The 22926-nt window shown below is 35.3% G+C and overlaps 1 protein-coding gene across 1 annotated transcript; it reads right to left on the reverse strand.

The window, feature by feature from the left end:
• Nucleotides 1-1362: 1362 nt before the first annotated feature.
• Nucleotides 1363-3416, reverse strand: LOC149566222 (pathogenesis-related thaumatin-like protein 3.5). Its single transcript, XM_089817367.1, has 2 exons — nt 3109-3416; nt 1363-2130 (listed from the first exon to the last, which is right to left on the reverse strand). Exons 1-2 carry the CDS (start codon nt 3284-3286, stop codon nt 1448-1450), a joined length of 861 nt encoding a protein of 286 aa, XP_089673493.1. The 5' UTR covers nt 3287-3416; the 3' UTR covers nt 1363-1447.
• Between the last annotated feature and the right edge of the window lie 19510 nt (nt 3417-22926).

The raw sequence follows: 22926 nt of genomic DNA on the forward strand, positions 1-22926 counted from the left end.
CAAAAGAATAGAGAGGTGATCATAATCTCCTCCCAACGTGACCCAAGAACTAATCTTATCATAATTGTGTAAAAGAGAATAATGAACCAAAAATCTATCAAGCCTTTTTGGCAATCCATTTAATACTAATGTACATATTCCTCTAAGTAGGAATTGTTAGAATAAAGTAATAACTTAATTATTAAGTTATCTTGTCTTAACCATTAAGTTACCATTACTTCACTATTAAGATATCACTATATGCATTAGTGACATTTAATAATTATATTAATTATTAAATTTTTATTGTTTAGAGATTCTTATTTTAGGTTACTCGAACTTCTATTTAAGGATTGACAATTGTATCTTTTATTCATTTGTTTGATCTTAAAATATAATCTTTCATATTTTTAGAGCTCAAACCATCACTTTGTTATTTCATTCTTCCTAGTGATGGGTTATCTTTGAATGCAAGTGATCTTGGCTTCATGAAGTTAGATTGACAATTTCTATAGGAACACTATGAATAAAGGTCAAATCTACTAGTTTGGAGGCCTCCAATTTATGCTAAAATACCCAACCAATGGATCAACACCCAACCTTTTTTTAATATTATATCTTGTTGCATGTTGCTTGTGTATTCAATTGTGTAAACATTTTTTCGTCAACATTTCAAATCAAACTCTATGAATCATCACTAGGATGGATGAAACAAAACCAAATGATTAAATGATCAAAGTGACAGACTAAGTAGAGAGAGGGGGCCGGGGGGGGGGGGGGGGGGCGGGCGGGGGAGTGGAGAAATAAAAACAATAACTATAAAAGAAGAGAACACCATTACAAGGACAACAATTTAGAAACCACACAAAAAAGCTTACAAAATTAAACAACCTCTATTTTTTTTTTCAGAGGTAATCAACCGAAGCCTAGAGGTTCATTTATTATTATTGTTAAGAATAATTATTATTATTTGTTTATGTCGAGAAGATTTGAACACAAGACCTCCCTGATGAGAGGCTCACAATTTACCATTGTATTGTAGGTTCTTGCCTAATTAAACAACCCGAATTAAAGAAACATGGTATTTTATTAAATGTTAAAATCTACTCTTCTTTATTTTTATGGAAACGTCTCAGCATATATAGATAATGACATATTTGTCTTTAAGAGAGTACAATGTTATGAATAAGCACACTTCTAAACTAGAAATTTCCTTCAACTAAACACACATGCACAAATATCTCATCTACAATTTTAATACATATCTTACTAAATATTATAATATTTTTATATCACTTTTGAAATCATTGATACATATTGATATGATTGCTTCAAAATCCTTTCAAACTACATCTCCATCATCATAACTAAGAACCTCTTACCTTGCAACAAAACCATTATTAGCTATAAAATTATGAAAATCAAAGTCATTCTTACAACCAACATATGAAAATCAAAATAGTTTCCTCTACATGAAAGCTTGGGAGCAGAAAGTGATCTGATAATCTGGTGCGGTGCAAGTAAAAGTACTAGAAGGATCATCATAAGCGTAGCTATAAGCAGCGGGACAGGCGGCCTTAAACATCTGCGAATAAACAGAAGGTCCACAACTCTGAGGGCTCCCAAACTCCCCCGTACAACAATACTCTGGACTCCCAAACGCCACGCAAGCACTCTTACAGGCCACTACCCGTCCATTATCATTCACAGCCAGCTCCGACGGACACGTGTCGGTCAAATCACTGGAACACCCTGCTGCTCTGCAGTCGCCACTGCCTCCACGTGTCTGGACAGCGAGTGGGACGTTGTAGCCGTCGACGAGGCTGACGTCATAGTAGTCCACGTCATCTGCCAGCGTGAATTCTGCGAGGGTCGCTGGTGGGACCCCTCCAGCTTGGCCGCACTGGAGGACGCCGCCGCAGTCGCCGGTCGAGCAGGTCATTGGACCTTCCGGGGCATCGAAAGTGCAGCCTGTTCGAGGCCACAACCGGCCGGACCAGTTGTCGGGGGCGGTGAGTGACCGGGATTCGCCGGTTAGTAAGGTGAAGCCGCCGCTTTCTAGGGGAATACCTCCTGCTGCAGTTAGGATGCCCGGCCACACGGTGTAGGGGCAGTTGTTTGTTAGGGTCAATTCTCGGCCCCTTGCTTTTTCTGGTTTGAAAATGGACACCAATTTGGTTAGTTTTTTTAGTAGCAATTTGACAAGATTATAGAAAGGATTTTACAATTGAGTTTTTCAAGTTGATGCTATCCCCCTTGTCTAATATGAAGATAAATGATCATTTGGAAGCCAACAAAACAAAGCAACTGTGTTACAATTAAATGATTAATACTTCTAATAAAAAAAATTAGGTATGGATGTATTCACCTTATTATCAAACTTGGTAGGGATTTTTTATACTACTTTGAAGGGGTTTTTTTGGGACTCTATAGATTAGGTGGTCTAGTGTGTCATTCTTTTGATGTGTGACACCAAGGCAATACGTCCTCCATGGTCTAGTGTGTGTTTGTCTTTTGATGGCTGACGCAAAGACAATTTGCCCTCCATTATTTTGTGGATTGGGAGAGAGACTAGACTTGGTACCTACTACATGAAATTCTCATCAATCGAATTAGATGTCAATCCAAATATATGAGAAGAGACATAGTAATAATCCATGCTCTAATGACTATTGTCACATGAACCAATAGTGCTTACTTGTACTCTCAATACTTAATATTTGAAGACTTGGAATTTTATTGGTACCTATAAGTCTATGAATATTAGGATAATTGTGCATAAGTATTAGTAAAAAATAGTTATTAAAAGAGAATATATTGACTCTTTGAATAAAATGCATTGTATTAGAAGAAGATTAGCTATACAAATTTTGAAATGGTTGTAGTGCATAGTTATTATTTTAAGTAGACTTTTTGTGAGGCTGGAAATGGCTGATTTTTTACCCTTGTATACATAGGGAACCATAGAGTTCTCCATTATAATCTAGAAGAAAACAAAATATGCATGATACAATAAAACAGAAGATTTTTAAGACCAAAGATAACTGTATAAAAACTGCTACTTTATAATGCGAAGTGACAAGAACTGGAGAAAAATTTTAAAAATGTGAATACCCACAGTAATCTTACCCATTGAAAGCAGTAACAAAGCTCCAAAGACGCCTATTTTCTTAAAATGAGTTGCCATTCTGAAGACTTTATAAGCAATGAAAGTGAACTGATAGACCAAATATGATGAAGAGTATGATAAATTTTTGAAGAGCAAAGGTCTATTTATAGCAAAAACTGAAGACTGGATTGATCTCATCTTCAACAATTGTTACCTCACGTCATTTTGGACTCCAAGTGAGATCACTAAAATCTACAACTGCTGCAAAAAAAACATGAAATTTAAGATTTAAAACTAAGAAAGTTTTCAACTACTACGAAGAGAGAGAAATACATAATATAAAATTTGAATGCATGATTTTTAAGTATCTGGTAGGATTGAATGAATGTCTTAAAATATATAGCGACCTGAAATGTGTACGTCAAATGATCGAGAAGCGTGATTAATGAGTGTGTAGCTCTGGCCTCTTGCACGCAGATCTGACGCACATAAAACGTGTGTTTCTCCTGTAGTGCGGGGAGAAGTTGACGCGTGGCAGAAAAGGACGATCAAGATGCATGCCTACGGGAGACCGAAAGTTTTACACCTAAAACTAATTGAAAATTTCAGGAATCTATTCAAGAGACGTTTTGCCTGCTAATATGACCAAAAAGAAAAGGTTTTTAATATCATGTGAAAAGTTAGAGAAGTGTTGACCCTTAGGTGTGTTATTAAGCTAATAACCTATCATTTTATCATTTTTCATCTTTCTTTTGGATTCTGATTTATATTTAAACTAGCACTTGTACTTTTGAAGGGTGTAAAGGTTACAGTTTTTTTTTTTTTTAAATATCAAATGTTATTACTGTAGTGCTGAGATGGAAGGCTTGATCATAAAATTTTGTGTGCAGAGTAAAACCTTGATTAGATATTTTTTATCGTTATAATTTCTCTTCCTTTGTAGGTTCATGGAGTACACCCCGCTAGACTTTTCCTTCATCAAGGTTCATCCCATCTTTCCAATATTTTATCCTCTTTGAAAGTGTTGCTAGTAACTTTGCACCCATTTTTATTCATAATAAACTTTTGATGCAGGAGCATCTTGCATGGGAAAATTATTGAAAAAAATAAAAGAAAAATTGAAAAAAAAAAAAAAAAAATTATGGAGGAGAGAGAAAGTGACGAAAATTAGAGGAGAAATAATAAAAAATAAAAAAGGAGAAACGAAAGGAAAAGGGGATTTCTATTTGCGAGGTGCATAGGTGGCATAATAGAAAAAATAAAAAACAAATTGTTGTCATTCCATTTATCAAGGTGTGCGGGTAGAATTCTAGAAAGTTATGAATATTGTAGAAAGTTGTGGATATTGTAGAAGGTTATGGAAGTTGTAGAAGGTTGTGGAGGAATTCTAGAAGGTTGTGGATAAGTCATGTATTGGGTGGTAAGTGCCTATTTAAGCAAGGCATATGAGCATTTCTAATCAAGCTCAAGGAGTAGCTTGAGAAGTGGAAGCTTGAGGAGGAGAAACTTGAGAAGTAGAAACTCGAGAAGTAGAAGCTTTGGAAGGAAAAGCTTGAATGTGTGAAAGCTAGAAGGTGTGAAAGAGAAGGAGAAAGTGAAGAGTGAGTTTTCCTGAGTCTGTGGACAAAGCGCCGAATGTGAGGCAGTTTACACTTGGATCTTGGATAAGGTTAGAGAAGAGCTAGTGACTGCGGTTTAGAAACAAGGAGGTTGCTTGGTGGCTTGTGAGCACAAGTTGAGATCTTGGAGGATTCTACTAGAGTGTGGATCTAGACTAGCTTAGGCTTGGATTGGATCTTGAGAGATCTTGCAAAAACATTATTGTAATTACTACTGGATTTTCAAGTATAATAAAATTGTCTTCATATTGTTGCATTCTTGGTTGTGAGTTGGTAACAGTGGTGTGGCCCTTTGTCAATTGTATTAGAGTGTACCGTCATTAGTGGTATCAGAGCAGGAGTTCCTGAGTGTACAAGCAGATCGCCGAAGTGTGAGGCAGTTTGTACCAGGACCTTGGTTGGGTGAAGTTTATTAGAGCGGGAGTTCCTGAGTGTACAAGCAGATCGTCAAAGTGTGAGGCAGTTTGTACCAAGACCTTGGTTGGGTGAAGTTTATCAGAGCGGGAGTTCCTGAGTGTACAAGCAGATCATCGAAGTGTGTGGCAGTTTGTACTAGGACCTTGGTTGGGCAAAGTTTATCAGAGCTAGTGGATTGTAAATCCGTTGTCCTAGACTTGTGATGTGGTTCCTGATTGTTCGTGCGAGGTGGCAGGTTGCGATCTGACTTGCAAACAATTCGAGGTTGTCACAAGGAGCGTGGCAAGGATTTGTTACAGAGGGTTTACGAAGATCTTGGGAGATGGCTCCAAGAGGATTGGACCCTAAGATGATTGCGAAAATCCATGATATAGTGGAGAGGAATTTTTCTAAGATGATTTCTCGATTGGATGCTAGATTGGTTGTTCAAGCTAAGAAGGTCAAGGTGGAAGAGGATGGTTTTGCTAATCAATTTGTGGAGCCTGATGCAGAACCTAGAGAGCAACTAGAGGTTGTTGCTGAAGATATTCCTAACATTGTTGATGTTGGGATGGAGATTGGTTTTCATTATCAGTTGATTGAGTCTGACATGGAGACTGTAGAACATTTAGTCGTGGATGATCTAGTTGATGTTGGTGGTGACTTGTATCTTGCAGAGCATCTTGTTGTGAGCAATGAGGTTGCTGGTGTTGAGAGTTTGGCATGTGTTGATGGAGATCTACATGTGACTGTTGATATGGAGTTTGTTGCTGCTGGTGTGGATTCACTAGTTGTTGATGAGAATGAAGTTTTTTTGATTAAGCATTATGTTCAGTTTGTTCCTAGGAGTGAGCATGTTGATTGGATGGTTGAGATTTTGGTGTTTGATAGAGTAATGCAGATGTGGAAGATTTGCATGGTGGTTTTCTTGTCCCTGTTGAGGTGGAAACCTTTGGTGAAGATGAAGATGGTTGTAGATCTTTCTTTTTGGTGTCAAAGTGTGGGACACACTTTTCTATCTACCGGCAGAGTCTGATGTAGGAGCATCTTGCATGGGAAAATTATTGAAAAAAAAAATTAAAAAATCTGGAGGAGAGAGAAAGTGACAAAAATTAGAGGAGAAATAATAAAAAATAAAAAAGGAGAAAAGAAAGGAAAAGGGAATTTCTATTTTCGAGGTGCATAGGTGGCATAATAGAAAAAATAAAAAATAAATTGTTGTCATTCCATTTATCGAGGTGTGTGGGTAGAATTCTAGAAAGTTATGAATATTGTAGAAAGTTGTGGATATTGTAGAAGGTTATGGAAGTTGTAGAAGGTTGTGGAGGAATTCTAGAAGGTTGTGGATAAGTCATGTATTGGGTGGTAAGTGCCTATTTAAGCAAGGCATATGAGCATTTCTAATCAAGCTCAAGGAGTAGCTTGAGAAGTGGAAGCTTGAGGAGGAGTAGCTTGAGAAGGAGAAGCTTGAGAAGTAGAAGCTCGAGAAGTAGAAGCTTTGGAAGGAAAAGCTTGAATATGTGAAAGCTAGAAGGTGTGAAAGAGAAGGAGAAAGTGAAGAGTGAGTTTTCCTGAGTCTGTGGACAGAGCGCCGAATGTGAGGCAGTTTATAGTAGGATTGTGATGGACTTGTGAGTATGTAGACAGAGCGCCGAATGTGAGGCAGTTTACACTTGGATCTTGGATAAGATTAGAGAAGAGCTAGTGACTGCGGTTTAGAAACAAGGAGGTTGCTTGGTGGCTTGCGAGCACAAGTTAAGATCTTGGAGGTTTCTACTAGAGTGTGGATCTAGACTAGCTTAGGCTTAGATTGGATCTTGAGAGATCTTGCAAAAACATTATTGTAATTACTACTGGATTTTCAAGTATAATAAAATTGTCTTCATATTGTTGCATTCTTGGTTGTGAGTTGGTAATGGTGGTGTGGCCCTTTGTCAGTGGTATCAGAGCGTACCATCATTAACTTTAAAGGCTTTTGTTCAAAATGACATGTGATTTGATTACTCTTCCAAAAGAATGAGTGCTACAAGAACATCGACAATGTGATTAATGAAGTACAAGCTATTGTAGTGCTTTTCCTCATGATATGAGACATGGAGTGTGGGAGTATTTGAGCTATCAAAATATTAGATGGGATATATGGCCCTTCAAATGGTGCACATGAATGTTAGCTCGAGTCACCATGGAGGTTGCATAAATTTTAAAATGGTCTACCCAAGTTCCATCTTCTGCCATTTTTTCATAGTATTCTTCAAAATTCACGTCATCTTTCTAAGAACAGAAATGTGCATAGTCTAAATGATGCTTCATAAGGTACTCCACTACCATTCTACAATACTTTGAGTGTTGGTCTTGATCACCTTCAAGTTTATCCACTAGGGATTTGAAAAAATAATTTCCATTTGGTAGCATTTGTACTGCTCTCATCTACAATCCATTCTATTAAGCTTTAATTTCTTCTTGGCTCTCCTCCTTGTTCTTTTCTTTATCCAATAGGACACTTGATTGAGATTACTTGTCTTCTTCTTTGATGGACATTTTTTCACTAAGGAAGAGATAGTTTTGGTAAAAGAGTTCTATAACATCTAAGTCGGATAGATAATGAGATGTATAATTCAAACTTATATATAAACCATAAGCATTTTATTCCAATGTAGCATAATGTTATGTTCAACTATTCTATAGTATTTTCAACCTTTGCATAAATTATTGAATTCTCTATGTAATATAAATTAGATGAATTGAAGGTTATGAACATGTAGACATTAAACTACCTCTTAAGGTGTATGAGATAAATAGTTACAATCTAAAGTGATAGGAGAGCCAAAGCCAAGGCTAATACATCTTTGATAAGTTGCAAGAAACAAGTAATAATTTGTCTTCTATATATATATAAATCACTTATATGTCCTTGACATAGTTCGAGGAGCACATAATTGCATGTCTAAGATATATTGGCATGATTTTACTTGAGGAACTGATACATATAGTTTCTAAGCTCTATCATATTCATGCATGTTTGGTTAAATTGAGGTGTTGCCACATTCATTATCATTGCCATGTGATCTTTTACCATACATAATACTGTCAAATAAATTTTTTATCATGTATGTGTATTTTTTATTTAATTTTGGGATATATTTATATCCATTACTCTTTTTTAGTTTATTTTAGCATCAAAATTTGAGCTAGGGAAAAAAAGTTACAAAAAGTCAAGTCTAGTAAAAGGATGTTTATTTCACTCTCCAAGAATACAAGGCAATAATAAAATAACTAATTTTTCATTGATAATTCACCTCTAGCATGTCAATTTATGGAAGAATGCAACTTCATGCCCTTAGCTCTATCCAAGTCTTGTCACGCCTCAAGTTTTAGAGATCTATTATCTCCAACCTATCCAATAAGAAATTAATAGTACATCTAAGCTCACAATTTTAATCTTCTTTCATTCTACCACAAAACATAATTCAAAATAATTTTCAAAGCTACTATTGTTTGTTTTTGGATCAAGAATTATTAAGGACACAAAACATGATTGGTAGTTAACTCACCATCTAATCAGAATAGCACAAAAAGTATAATTGAAAATGATTTTCAAAGCTATGATTTTTTATTTTGGATCTAGAATTAGTTTATTTTTTAAGATATAAAATTTCTTGATATGTATTTTAAGAGAAAATAATGTTTTCAACCCTATTGATCTTCTTTATAGAAAGATATGTTGTAGACCATACATCGAATACAGTATAGGTCACCTCACACAATGAAACACTTTCTTAATAAAACTATATACATAAAAGTCCTAAAAAAAAATTTTTAAAAAAAAAACAAATTTTGACTTTTTCAAAATAAACAATTCAATTCTTGTTAATTCTCATTATACATACATGTTTGTCTTCCCATCCAATCATAATAGAATTTCTTTTAACTTTATATAAACTAAATAGAATTGATAAATAAACTTATACAAATCACCTTTTATTATTGTTGATGTGACCTCCATTTAAAAATATACAGCAATAGCTTTCATTCCAACTCAATAATATCACAAAGATTAAAGCCAAGGGCAACATTGACATAAAATTAACTATATTGTTTTCACACTATGATACTATAAGAGAGTATGATAGTAACTAGATACATGTTTTTATTTTAAAAAAAAATTAATATTTTTAGTTAAATTTTTTAATTTCTATTTTATTAGTCATTTTATATTAATTTTTTTTTTTTTCAAATGTTGACTACTTTTTTAGATGAGGCAATAGCACCAAAATTATCACACGTTATTTAGAAGAGATCAGAAAATCTTTGACTGGAAATTCTCTCTCCACTAGCAATCCATTATTCTAGATAGATTCATTATAGTCAATGATTTATTCACCCAATTTAACCCACTTTAATTCAAATTAGTGATCAAAGACAATTTGTTAATTGTATTAGTGGCTATCTAAATATTAAGATTACTAGTGGCTACCTAAATATTAAGATTTATCATGTTAAAGTAATATAATAATCTTATCTATTGTCCTAAACTCCTAAGTACTAAACGTCATACAATTATGATTTATAAGAAAATTTTATCGAGTATAAGCTCTCAATTACAATAAATCATATCATGCAAAATAAATAAATAAACTCACTGTAATTTTTTTGATACTAATTACTACCAAATTCTATAGTAGACCACATCTTTTTCCCCAAAATCAAAATTTACAATTAAAATGTAATATCATTTGTTGAATTCTTAAGTACAATAAATCACATCTATCAATGATTGTACAACAAATAATGTCTTTATAAAATGTATCAAAATTTATAGCAAATCCCTTCATACCAATTGTTATCAAACTCTCAACCATAATTACCAAAAAATCAAAATTGCAATATAAATTATAATTATATTCTAGCTACAATAAATCCATTCTTATGAATAATGAAAAAGAAAATAACTAAAACTAAACTCTCAAGTGAAATAAATCTTTCTTTGAAAAGAAAATAAAAAATCTAATACCCTTAAAATTTGAACTACATCAAATCAATCTTTATAAAATAAATTTCTAATATTAATTCATGCTAAACATATTTCAATGACATAATTTAAATTAACCTAAATTTGAATCTAAGTCCTCTCTTTTTTTTAATTATGAACAATTATATTTTACTATCAACTTTGTTGTGCACTTTTTAAAGAACTATAAAAAAAATTCTTAAAATGAAACATAGAAAAGATGGAATTTCCAGGATTTGTAAGATGTCTACAATAACCCTAAATTTTTTAAGCTATGATGACATAAACAATGATAGGAGATAAAAATTGTAGCAATTTTATTGAGCCTCTTTTCTTTGATTTTTAAAATGTTTTTAACTTTCTACTACTAATATCAAGGCTCAAAACATTAATAATAACATCCATATGCACATTTTTAAAGATTTTTTCATTCACAGAATAGTCATACATTATATTGTTTATTATTACACATCAAGAAGACAAAAAAGAGAGTTACAACCAAAGTTTAACTAGGGTAAGATGCTATCTACACCATATACCAGAGAGAACCTATACCAAAATACAACACTAAAGTTGTCACAGATGAAGTAACATAGTATCAACATCCAGACGAACAAAAGAAAAGTACACAATACAAAAAAAATTAAAGATTTTCTTCTTCACTTGAATCTGAAGTGGTGAACCTCATAGGGGAAGGCATGAAGGAAGCAACCGGTACAAAATCTTCAGAGGGGGGCCTCCATTTACCATCCTTTCTGATCTTCTTCAACAATTGAGCTAAAGGGATGTTGAAGACATCCTCCATAGAGTTGGCAACATTCTCCTTGTCTTTCTCTTTAAGGGTGGTGTATCCATAGAAGAGCTCCTCCTTTGAAAGTGTGGATTTACCTTCTTTCAGGAGCTCCTAGAACTGGTCCTCTTTCAATTTGACAATTGTTGCCACCTACAGGGAAATATCAATAGCTATGAGTCTCTAAGGAGACTCGGTAAGGATACGATCAACCCCCTGAAAAATGTTGTTATTCCTAGATTTCCAAATAAACCACAACAATAAAGAGGAAAGAATAGACTAGAACACATTTAGTTTCTTGCTGCCATAACAAATTTTACCATGGATAACATCAACAACAAAAAATTTGGAGCCCAAAGTAAACCTAAATAATTGTCAAACTCCAAAAGCAAAGGGGCAATTAAAAAAGACATGAATAACAAATCCAAGATGGGAAAAAATAGAGCAAGAATTGGGTTCACCACCAGGTTTGGAGAAGGGCAATTTGTGAAGAAGCAACCTCCAAAGGAAAAAGATAATCTTTGATTCAATAGGTCTGGCCCAAAGTTGGCTGAGGATCTTCTTCTACTCAAGATGGGATAGAGAGAGATTCCAAACAATATTGAGGTGATTAAGCATAACAGGTCTAGAGGAGAGCAAGTCATAAACATAATTAGTTTTAACCAAATGGAGAAGGTAGGAATCTGGCCACCTAAGGTGAAACTAGCAAGAATCAGTTGAGCAGTAGGTACTTCTAACACCAGAGGCTTCAAGGGCTTTTTAAACCATAACATATGTCTTTTTATGGGACTTCGGTAAATTGAATATCAGCTTCAACTTTGACCAATCCAATAATTTATTGTTTCCAAAAACATCTCTAAATATATTGATACCCACCTTAGACCAGCATTTTGCTAAGCAACCCTGCACCAAGGCAAGTGGTTCGCCCTAACTTTGGAGATTCCACCAGATAGAGCAAAATCCACACAAAATGTTTCCCTATTATGTCCTAACAATGGTGCCTAGAAGAGGTCTGACTTTACCCCAACTCTTCCAAATAGTCTTGAATACAACAAATCCCTCAACTATAGATTTGCAGTTGAGTGCAAGAAAATCTAGAGCATCCCAATTATTCTAGAATTTGGCTCCATAGGGGTGGCCATTAGTCAAATTATTTCTAACTAGAATCTTTCAGGGTTCCTCGCCAAGTGTGGCTTTGGCAATCCATTTTACAATCAAAGTAATGCCTTGTTGCCTCAGATCTTTGAGACCAAGCCCCCCATAGCCTTGCTCTTAGTGCACCATTCCCATTTAACTGCATGAGATTTAAAGGTTTCTTTACTATCAGACCATAGGAAGTCTCTGATAATTTTTTGCAAGAATTCAAACTAATTCACATTAAATAACCAGGCCGAAGAGAAGTAAACTGAGTAGGAGGAAAAAATCTTCTAAAAAACCTGAATCCTACTAGCCAAAGATAAATACATCATGTTCAATTTGAACATATTGTTACTGATCTTCTCTTTCACCCAGCACCACATATTGTTAATGTTGGGAATGATGGCAAAGGGGATACCCACCCCAACTAATTTTAAACTTGTTGCACCACTGAGGCGGATTGGGTTCCCAACCCAGAATAATAGATTTAGCAATGGATATTTTGCTCCCTGAAGCTATGCAAAAGAGGTCCAACTTGGCCATGAGGTGATGTATGTTTTCTTTTGTAAGTTCAAAAAGGATCGAGGTATCATCTGCAAACTACACATTAGATATTTCATCCCATTAGGTAGGAGAAGCTTGGAAACTCTAGGCAAGATGGATTCATCTCTTAGGAGGTAGTGCAAGGCTTCAACGACAATAACAAAGAGGGCAGGGGCAAGGGGGCAGCCTTGTCTGATGGATCTAGAAAGCTCAAAACATTCTAATCTATTGCCATTCACCTCAAGAGAGGCATTAACATCCTTCAACAAAACTCCCACCATTTGAACATAGAAATCCAAAAAACCTAAGGCTCTCAACATCATAAGAACAAATTTCCATTCCTCTCTGTCATATGCTTTCTCATAGTCTATCCAAAGCATTCCAATGTCCTGTCTAGAAGATCTTGCCCATTCCATAGCCTCCCAACAAGTTAGGAGGTTTTCCAGAATATACCTCCCCTTTAAAAAGCCTATTTGAGTCTAACTAATTACTTTGGCAAGAATGGGAGCAACTCTGGCTACTAAAATCTTTGCTAGAATCTTATGGGTAACATTAAGAAGGGTAATTGGTCTCTAGTTCTTGACCAAGGTTTTATCACCACTTTTGAAACTAAGTGATGAGGCTAATTATTGCCTCTATTTTATGATAGTTTTAAGCACTCTGTTTTACTTCCACCAAGACATTTGTGAACTTATATTTACTTGAACTTGTGATTAACCTATGAGTAGATAGTGTATCACCTAATTTTTAGTAGAGTAAAATGAACACTAATCTATAAAAAGCATTTTCAATACTAAAAACAAGTAAACACTTAAGATAGGACCAAAGAAGACAAAATTGAGGAAAGTAGACCAAATATGGTAAACTCCTCAAGTGCTTCTCATGATGAAAAAGCTATCTCCCTGATGGATAGCGGATGTATGCTCATGATGTGCTCAAGCTCAAAGTGGATGAGTGATAATCAAATATGGGTCTGGATGAATGATTCAGCAATGAAGGTATGGAGGGGTTTCAGCATTATGATTGTATTTTGGTAGTTTTTAGGCTCTCAAAATAGCATTATAAGTTTGCTTCAAAAGTGGATGATATTTGTGAAGGGAGAAGCTTCTATTTATAGGCCAAGGAGTAGAGGGATGGATGGTCAAGATGCAAGGATGGCAAGATGGTGACGGAGGGCTAGGATGCACTCAAAGGGGAGCACATGGATTGTGCTTGTTTGAAGCCAATTAGGAGGTGACACATGTCATAGGGTGATTGGATGTAAGAGGGTAGGATATGGGTTGGTCAAAGGAATAATGAGGAAGGTTGAGCCACAAATGGGGATGGTTGGGTCATAAATAGAGATGGTTGGGGGGAGAATGAGATTGTTGACTTTGGCTTGGGTCATAAATGTTGGAGGGTGAGGGGAGAATAAGATTGTTGATTTTGGCTTGGGTTAGCAAGTCTTAACCCATGTTTATGATTGTGCACATGTTTAGAAGAGGATTAGGCTTGGATTAGAAGGGGATTAGGGGGTAAGTGGCTTAGATTTGATGGGATGGGTTAGTTAGGTGGCTAAATGAGGTTAGTATGTGTGAATGGGTTGGATTAGGGGTTAGGATAGGGTTTAGGGAGGCTCTTAGGATTTTATATTTTTTTAAAATGATTTATTTAATAAAATGGGGATATAGAATTAAATTGAATAGATTTGAGGATTTATTCAATTTAATAGAGGAATAGGGATTTAATTGATAAATTGATTTTGGGTTATCTTTTAATTTTATCAATTGGACTATAGTTAATTAAATTAACTAATTAACTAAGGGATGACAATAGATTAATTAAATATTAAATACTTAATTAATGATGCCTTAGGAGATGACTAAATAGGATTACTTAAGTGATGTAATCAAATTTAGATGCCTATAGATAGTATGTCATATTTTGCCAATATATATACATATATATATAGCCATCAGAATGTGTGTTCTAATATTTGAATTTAATTTGATAATACTTATTTGCAAATATCTCTACATAATAACTAACCTATTAGCAAAGGGAATTGAAGATGTTCAGAAGTATTCAAAGGAAAACGTTGAAGATAGCCAACAACATTCAAGGAGAAAAGACGTTAAGGTTTAGCCACGATGGAAAGAGTCATAATGGTACCAAGGGACATGATTGCTAATATGGAGGAGCTATGAAGAATTGTTATATTTCTCTACATTTATTAGTGTGTCGAACCAGTTGTCCAGACTTTATTATTCATTATGTGAGATGTTATCTTTTCTTCTTTGTCTTTGGTAGATTTGAAGTTAGTTTGTTTTTCTTTTATGTTTCAAAATAAGTGTCAATCTTCTATTTATAGGGATCAGACCAATAGTGCTAGAAGTTAGAAGAAATTTTATGATAAGAAATTGTTGACTCTTGCAGTGAGTTGTTTTTACAGTTTTATGTATCGTTCTCATGTAATGAATTTATGGAACATAATGAAGTAGCTCCTGGTTTACATTCTATATTAGTAGAATTACAGAATCCAACCAAGGGGGCCCACTTGGGAGGTGGATTAGATTAGAGTAGTATAGATTTGTTTTCAAGCATCTTTAGTATTGCAGGTAGAAGTTATAAGTTCCTTCCCGTAGCATCATACTTTGTGAGTTTTCTTGCAACATCTGTAAGAACAATTATAGTAGATGAACTGAGTTGGAATATATATTAGTATTTAATTGCATTTTTAGTATTCATTTCAGTAAAGAGTTAAGTGTGTTAGTTTCCTATAGCACTAGTGTAGGTTCTTTCCTTGCATTTTACTTTCCTGCACCATAAGAATAATGACTCATTAAGAAACCTAGTGCACATACTATGCCGACCATTTCAAGTATACGTCCCTGGGTTGACAAAATTAAATGCACCTCATGGTGAGGAAAAATAGTCCTTAGACTGAATACACTATTCCTAAGTATGCCCTTTGGCATGATTATTATACACCTATTCTAAGGTGGACCATTTTTGGCACCATTGCCAAGGATGGTGTCAAGCTAGGAGCATTCTTGAGTCATAGTTCTTAGTTAATTTTTTTTAGAAATTTTCAATTTTAAAGCTTTCTTCACTAGTGTGAAGAATTCAATTGCATGCATCAAAGAGGAAGATGACGAGATGAATATGGCAGATTTCTTCCATGGGAGTCTATTAATTTGAACGAAGAAATTGAAGAAGAAGAAGTTGAGTTGCCTTTTGAAGATGCAAGCCTTATTTTTTCTACAAAATCATCCTCAAGAGCAAAAACTATAGATACGAGTGGTCTTCAACCTTTTGCTGAAATTTTGGCCAGTTTCCTTGATGATACTACTCCAAATCCACCAGTTCTTAATGATATAGTACCCAATGTTCCTTTTCAGCAGCAACAACATAATCTAATACCTCCAGTAATGGCACAACCTACTTTTCCATTTCCTCTTCCAAGCCTCATAAATGCTAATAATCTCAAGAATATACCCACAACTGCTCTTCTAAAGTTCTATGCCTTGCAGCTAAAGACCCTGATACCTTCTTGTTTAAATTTGACATACTCTATTGTAGTTTTGACTACAACATTGATGCGCATAAGCTCAAATTATTTCTAGCAACATTGAAAGAGTTAGCTTTACGATGGTTCATGGACTTAAGAGCCAATGCAATAGGAACTTGGGATGAAATGCAAACTCTATTTTTGGATAAATATAAAGAGTATTACAAAGCATCTGGTTCAAGAGGAGATGATATCTTCAAGATATCACAAATGGAGGAAGAAACATTGGAAGACTATGTTTCATGTTTCTTGTATACACTATAGAAGAACCCTCGGTATGTGTTGTATGAGGATTCACAAAAGCTAGTATTTTTGAGAGGTGTGAATGATAATTGTCTAGAAGCACTAGACCTGATGGCTAGTGGTGATGTATATCAATCTTCCTAGGATGACCTCAAGAAAATCTATCAAAACTATTCAAATTCAACTATGAAGAAAGGCCAAGGACCTTGTTCCACAATCACTAACGGAATCAGTCAGGGTATTTCAAAGCTCCAGATATCTAACCTATTGTTAGATTTCAAGAAGGGCATCATAAATGTTGTTGCTACACATCTCAACACAATGACTACAAAGAAGAAGCATGTAGAAGCTGAATTACAACTAGCTAAATCTTGACCTCATTTTCGGAAGCAAAAGAAGGATTGCCAATGCAAACTAGTTGCCAGCATGGAGAACCAACATCTTCAAACTGAGTACATCAAGATAGATGGAGATGATGAGCAAGTATTCTTTATTGCTCAACACCAACCATGGGCCCAACATCAAGGTATGCCTCAAGACCCTTTGCAAAATTCAAATTTATATGGTAATCAATGGCAAAACCATAATCCCTAAGCCCCCCCATAATATAATCAACCTATTTGGAGTAATGTGTGGCAAAATAATCCGTAATAGCCCCAATGGCCTTAGAAATCCCAACCATCCTAGCCCAACCAACAAAATAACCAATGGAAAAACCAATAGAATTAATGGCAACCATCTCAGGGGAATTGGCAGTCTACAAACTAATGGAGAGGACCTCAACAGTGGCCTAACAAAAATACTAGTACTCCACAATTACCACCCCCAGCTCAACAGCCTGCACTAATGCCACCACCTATGAATCTTGGACCTCAAAAGTAGACACAGTTACCTACACAACCTCAGCCAAATCCAAATAACCAGCAACCGCAACAACCCATGTATATTGTTGATGCTCAACAATATCCTACTTATGCTCTGAATGTTTCAAATATACAACTGAGATCTGGTACAACTTTACCAGCACCTAAACTGCCTCTTATAACTGAAATACCAGATACTCATGTAGCATCAAAACCCCCAGTCTCTAAAGATGTTGACCTAACCAATGTCACTATCTCAACCCAAGCTCAGTCAACGGTGGAACCTCCTCTTCCAAAGAAGCTCATACAAAGTAAACTTGTACAAACAAAGGAAAAATCTTTTGATATTGTTGATTAGTTGAAGAACATGCATGTCCAAATACCCCTATTCCAAGCTATTAAAGATGTTCCTATCTATAAAAAAATCCATTAGAGAAGCTTGCCTGAAGAAGCCTGGGAGGAAGAAAAATGACCCAACTATAGTCCATGTTGTGGGAAAATTAGCTGACATTATGTTAAGAAAATTGGTCACTCCAAAATATTCTGATCTAGGTAGTCTAGTTGTGAATGTGAGTATAAATGGTCAGTCTGTTAAAAATGTTTTAATAGATCTTGATGCTGCTATAAATTTCATGATCAAGGATACTATGAAGAAGTTGAAGATAGAAGGACTAAGGGCTACTCCAACAATTTTGCAACTTGTAGATAGTTCTACTATCACTCCTGATGGGATGATAGAAAATATAGTTGTAACCTTAGACTCTCTAGAGTATCCTGCAGATTTCATGATTCTGTCTCCCAAAGTTAATTTATCTAGTTACACTGTCATCCTAGGATGACCATGGTTAGCTATAACCAATGCAAATATAAGTTGTAGATTAGGAAATATGACCATATCAAATGGCCAAGCAACAAAGAAATTTGATTTGTATTCTCCAGAACAACCATTACCAGATTTAAGCACATCTGTTTGGCCAGATTTAGGGAATAGAGAAGAAGAATTAAACTCTATAGCATGACTTATGATGTTACATAAACAATCCTTTCTAAAGCTACAGGAAGAGGATTCAGTATTTCAGAGTATTCTTACTAACAATTGTGTGGTATAAAAAGATGTATCTAAAAGTTCTGTGTTAGAATTAACCACATATGAGAAATGTGATGAGAATTGTACTTTGCCCAAAGAACCAGGCATTTTTCATCAAATTTTACCATGTGAATTAGATACAAGTACAATTTCTAAAGCTGCTATGATAGAGTCTACCACTATTGTTGTGTTGTCCAAAGGTCATAATCTTCATGTTAACCCCAAATTATCATTCACACAAATGGAACCATTAACAAAGCTACTTCAAAAGCATGAAAAGGCTTTTGCATGGGACTATGGTGATATAAAAGGGTTGAGTCCTACATTATGCACTCATAGAATATACATCAATGAAGGGTGTCTACCACTCCGTCAACCCCAGAGAAGGATAAATCCAAGCCTTAGAGAAATAGTTAAAACTGAATTGCAAAAATTGCTTAATGTTGATTTTATTTATCCTATATCTGATAGTAGATGGGTGTCACCCATTGTCATAATGCCCAAAAAGGGAGGGAAATAGCGGATTTGTGTAGATTACAGAGAATTGAACAAGGCCACCAAAAAGGATCACTTTCCTTTACCATTCATAGATCAAGTTCTAGACACTTTAGCTAGAAAGAAGTATTTCTCTTTTCTAGATGGGTATAGTGGTTATAATCAAATCAATATTGCTCCTGAAGACCAAGATAAAACCACATTCACATGCCCATGTGGTACTTTTGCATAGTTTGTTTTGTCATTTGGTCTATGTAATGCTCCTGCAACATTTCAACGAGTTGTTATTAGCATCTTTGATGATATATCACATGATTATAAGGAAACATATATGGACAACTTCACAAAATTTGGAGTCACCTTTGAGGAAGCCATGATGAATCTTGAAAATTTTTTGATAAGGTGTCATGAACATAATCTAGCACTTAATAGTGAAAAATGTTTCATGCTCATGCAGGAAGGTGTGGTACTTGGTCATTTTATATCAGTTGCAGGAATACTAGTGGATCCAACTAAGATAGAGGTAATTCAAACATTGCCCATACCCACAAAACTGAAAGATGTAAGATATTTTCTAGGTCATGATGGATATTATAGACATTTCATAAAAGACTTCAGCAAAATACCTAGTCCCTTGTATACATTACTAACTAAAGAAGCTGAATTCATTTAGACATTCGAATGTAATGAAGCCTTCCTGCAGCTTAAGAAACTTCTCACTACAACCCTAGTTCTACAAGGCCCTGATTGGACTTTTCCTTTTCACATATGTACAGATTCTTCTAACTATGCTATAGGTGCAGTTCTAGGGCAACAATCTCAACATCTTGAAAATGCAATATATTATATTAGCAAGAGCCTTCATGGACTAGAATTAAACTACACAGTGACTAAAAAAGAACTATTAGCAGTAATTTATGCTATGAACAAATTCCAGCATTACATAACTGGCTATCCCATATTTTTTTCATATTGATCATGCAGCAATTAAATATCTCATGAACAAACCTACTATAATAGGCTGGTTAGCAAGATGGTTACTATTGTTGCAGAATTTGATATCACCATTGTTGATAAGCTTGGAAGAGCCAATGTGGTAATTGATTATTTATCAAGAATCCACCATGATGAGAATGACACTACTCTAGTAGATAATGCATTTCTAGATGAGTATATATTTCATATTGTTGTTCAAACTCCATGGTATGCAAACATTGCTAACTACATTGCAGCTAATAAAATGCCAGAACATTTCTCTTACAAGGAAAAGAAGTTGCTTGTAGAGAAAAGTTTCCATTTCTCTTGGATTGATAATATCTTATTTTATACTAGACCTGATCAAGTTATGAGAAGGTGTGTGAGAGAGGATGAGACATATGATATTCTACATGCATGTCATAATGAACCATGTGGAGGGTACTTTGCAACAAAAAGAACAGCCTTGAAAATTTTAACAACTCGTTACTATTGGCCTACACTTCACAAAGATGCAACCAACTATACATGGAAGTGTGACAAGTGTCAAAGGATGGGGCGACCAACAAGAATAGATGAAATGCCTCTCAATCTACAACTGGCATTAACACCATTTGACAAATGGGGTATGGATTTCATTGGTCCAATTGATCCTCCATCCAATGGGAAATCATATATCCTTGTGTGCACTAACTACCTAAAAAAATGGGTTGAATTCAAAGCCATGAAGCATGCTCGTGATCACAAAGTTGTAGAATTTCTATATGAAGAAATTTTTACTTGCTATGGTGTACCCAAAGAACTAGTCACTAACCAAGGTGCTCAATTTACTTCTAATCTGATCACAGAACTGATGAAACAATATAATATTAGGCACCCAAAATCAAGCCCCTATCACCCTCAAACTAATGGATAAGCAAAAGTCACAAAATAGGAGATAGAGTCTATCTTAACAATAATAGTTTATTTGCACTATAGGGATTGGAATAGTAGATTACCAGAAGTTTTTTGGGCCTACAGAACAACATGGAAGACTACTACAGGGTTCACACCATTTGAGCTCCTATATGGGAAAATAGCAATGCTCCCCATTGAATTTGAAAATTAAACTTTAAGAACCGCATTGGAGTTAAACATTGAACTTCCTGCAGCACAAAGAGAACATCTTCTACATCTTAATTCTTTGGTTGAAATGCGCAAGGCTGCTCTAGAATGCATTGAAATTATACATAAGCAAAGGATACAATGGCATGACTCCCACATTAACAACAAACAATTTCAAGTTGGTGACTAGGCATTGCTATATGATTCTAGATTTAAAGATATGCCAGGCAAGCTACAAACACAGTGGTTGGGTCCATACGAAATTAACCATGTCTTTGCAAATGGAGCCATCCAATTAACTACCATTGATCCAGTGCCTTTTAAGTTATTAGTCAATGGCCATAGACTCAAGTTATATAAATGGTCCCAAGCAAAAGAGGACTTCTTGCAGTAGTTTCAATGGCCAAATTCAAATGCACACTAGGTAACTCTTCCTACAGCAGAAGGTGTTGACCTCCTGTGTGTAGCTCTTCATTATTAATTTCTTCATGCATGCCCATAATAAAAACTTTATGTCCACATAAAGTTATAAATTTCTCCATTAATCTTCTAATTTCTTCTTTTCCAACTCATCTCACTTCTTTACCTACCACCCACCCACCTTCCATGTCATCATTTTACAATGCTTTCAACAAACACCACAAGTTTTCTGACATATGTTGTCACTGCTGATGTACTTTCTATAGGATTTGATGAAATCCAACTCCACAGTGCACCAAGATCACCTACATGCAAATAGCTTGCTGAAGAGAAACCGAAGGAGCAAGAGCTTGAAGCAAACAATGCAAGAGAAAATATTTCACAATAGGAAAATTGAAATTGCTATGTGAATGAATGAACTTACAATGAGAGAGAGACCAAATATAAAGGCCTCAAGGAAACTTGTAGAACAAGCTAGAAGGTGGTAGAAGATAAGGTTGACAACTAAGCACACTTCTACAAAAAGGTGGAACATGCTAGAAGGGAAGAAACTCCTGTGTTGTCAAAAACTCATCACTACAACTATTAAATACATGCATTAACTTAAGTAAACTTAAGTAAATAGAATAAATAATTAATAATTAATTATTTACTCTAACACCCCCCTTAAGAGAAACTTAGGGGAATGCCTTAAGCTCACAAAAACTAAGATGAAATGCAGAATGGGTCCCGACAACAAGGCCATGTTAGGTACCCATTTACAATGCAAAGTAATGCAACCTCTAAAAATGGAGAAAGAGGGAAAACCTCATGGGAAAAACCCTCCCCTAAAAAGAGGTAAAAAAATGTGCTAAAAAAATGAAGGAAGGAAGGCCTCAACAAGACCCCCCAAGGACAACTTCCACCAAAAATGTTCAAATAGACTCTCTCAAAACCATAAGTACAACTAGCCCCCCATGAGAGATAGAAAAGTTGCCAAAGCCCCCCCAGAATAATGGAGCCCCTAAAGAAAGAATCGAACTAATGAAACTCCAATGCGGAGTAAACAAGGGAACAAAACAAGGTAACCCTTGAATGAAAGGGAAAATTGGAAGGCCTATCTGATGCTCAAAGGAGAAAATATGAGGATACTAAAAGGGAATCCCCAAGGTAGGTGTGATGATACTGTCATGAATGTCCACTATAGAATCTGCAATAGGTGCACCTAGAGGCTCGATGAATGGAGTTGGAGGATCAGGTAGAGTAGAAGAAGAAGAATCCTGCTGAAGAGAAAAGTCTTCAACTAGATGTGGTGTGGCAGTCAAAATAGGGATCTCAAGAACAATACAAAGGTTCAAGTATCCTGACTGCACCACATGATGCTCCATTGTCAGAGCACTAAATCTAACTCCACAGTGCACCAATATCACCTGCATGCAAATAGCTTGTTGAAGAGAAATCAAACAAGCAAGAGCTTGAAGCAAACAATGCAAGAGAAAATATTTCACAATAGGAAAATTGAAATTTCTAATGTAAATGAATGAATTTACAATGAGAGAGAGACCAAATATAAAGGCCTCAAGGAAGCTTGTAGAATAAGCTGGAAGGTTGTAGAAGATAAGGTTGACA

Source organism: Cupressus sempervirens, chromosome 3, assembly GCF_028749045.1.
Source record: "Cupressus sempervirens isolate cs-2001-9-10 chromosome 3, ASM2874904v1, whole genome shotgun sequence".
Taxonomy (NCBI): Eukaryota; Viridiplantae; Streptophyta; class Pinopsida; order Cupressales; family Cupressaceae; genus Cupressus; species Cupressus sempervirens.

Bases quoted from the DNA above. Each gene is read 5' to 3' on its own strand.
- LOC149566222 (XM_089817367.1), bottom strand. From the start codon at position 3,286: ATGAGATCAATCCAGTCTTCAGTTTTTGCTATAAATAGACCTTTGCTC. The intron at 2,131-3,108 runs GTAAGATTACTG...TTTTCAAACCAG, and splicing joins TTTGTTACTGCTTTCAATGG to AAAAAGCAAGGGGCCGAGAA.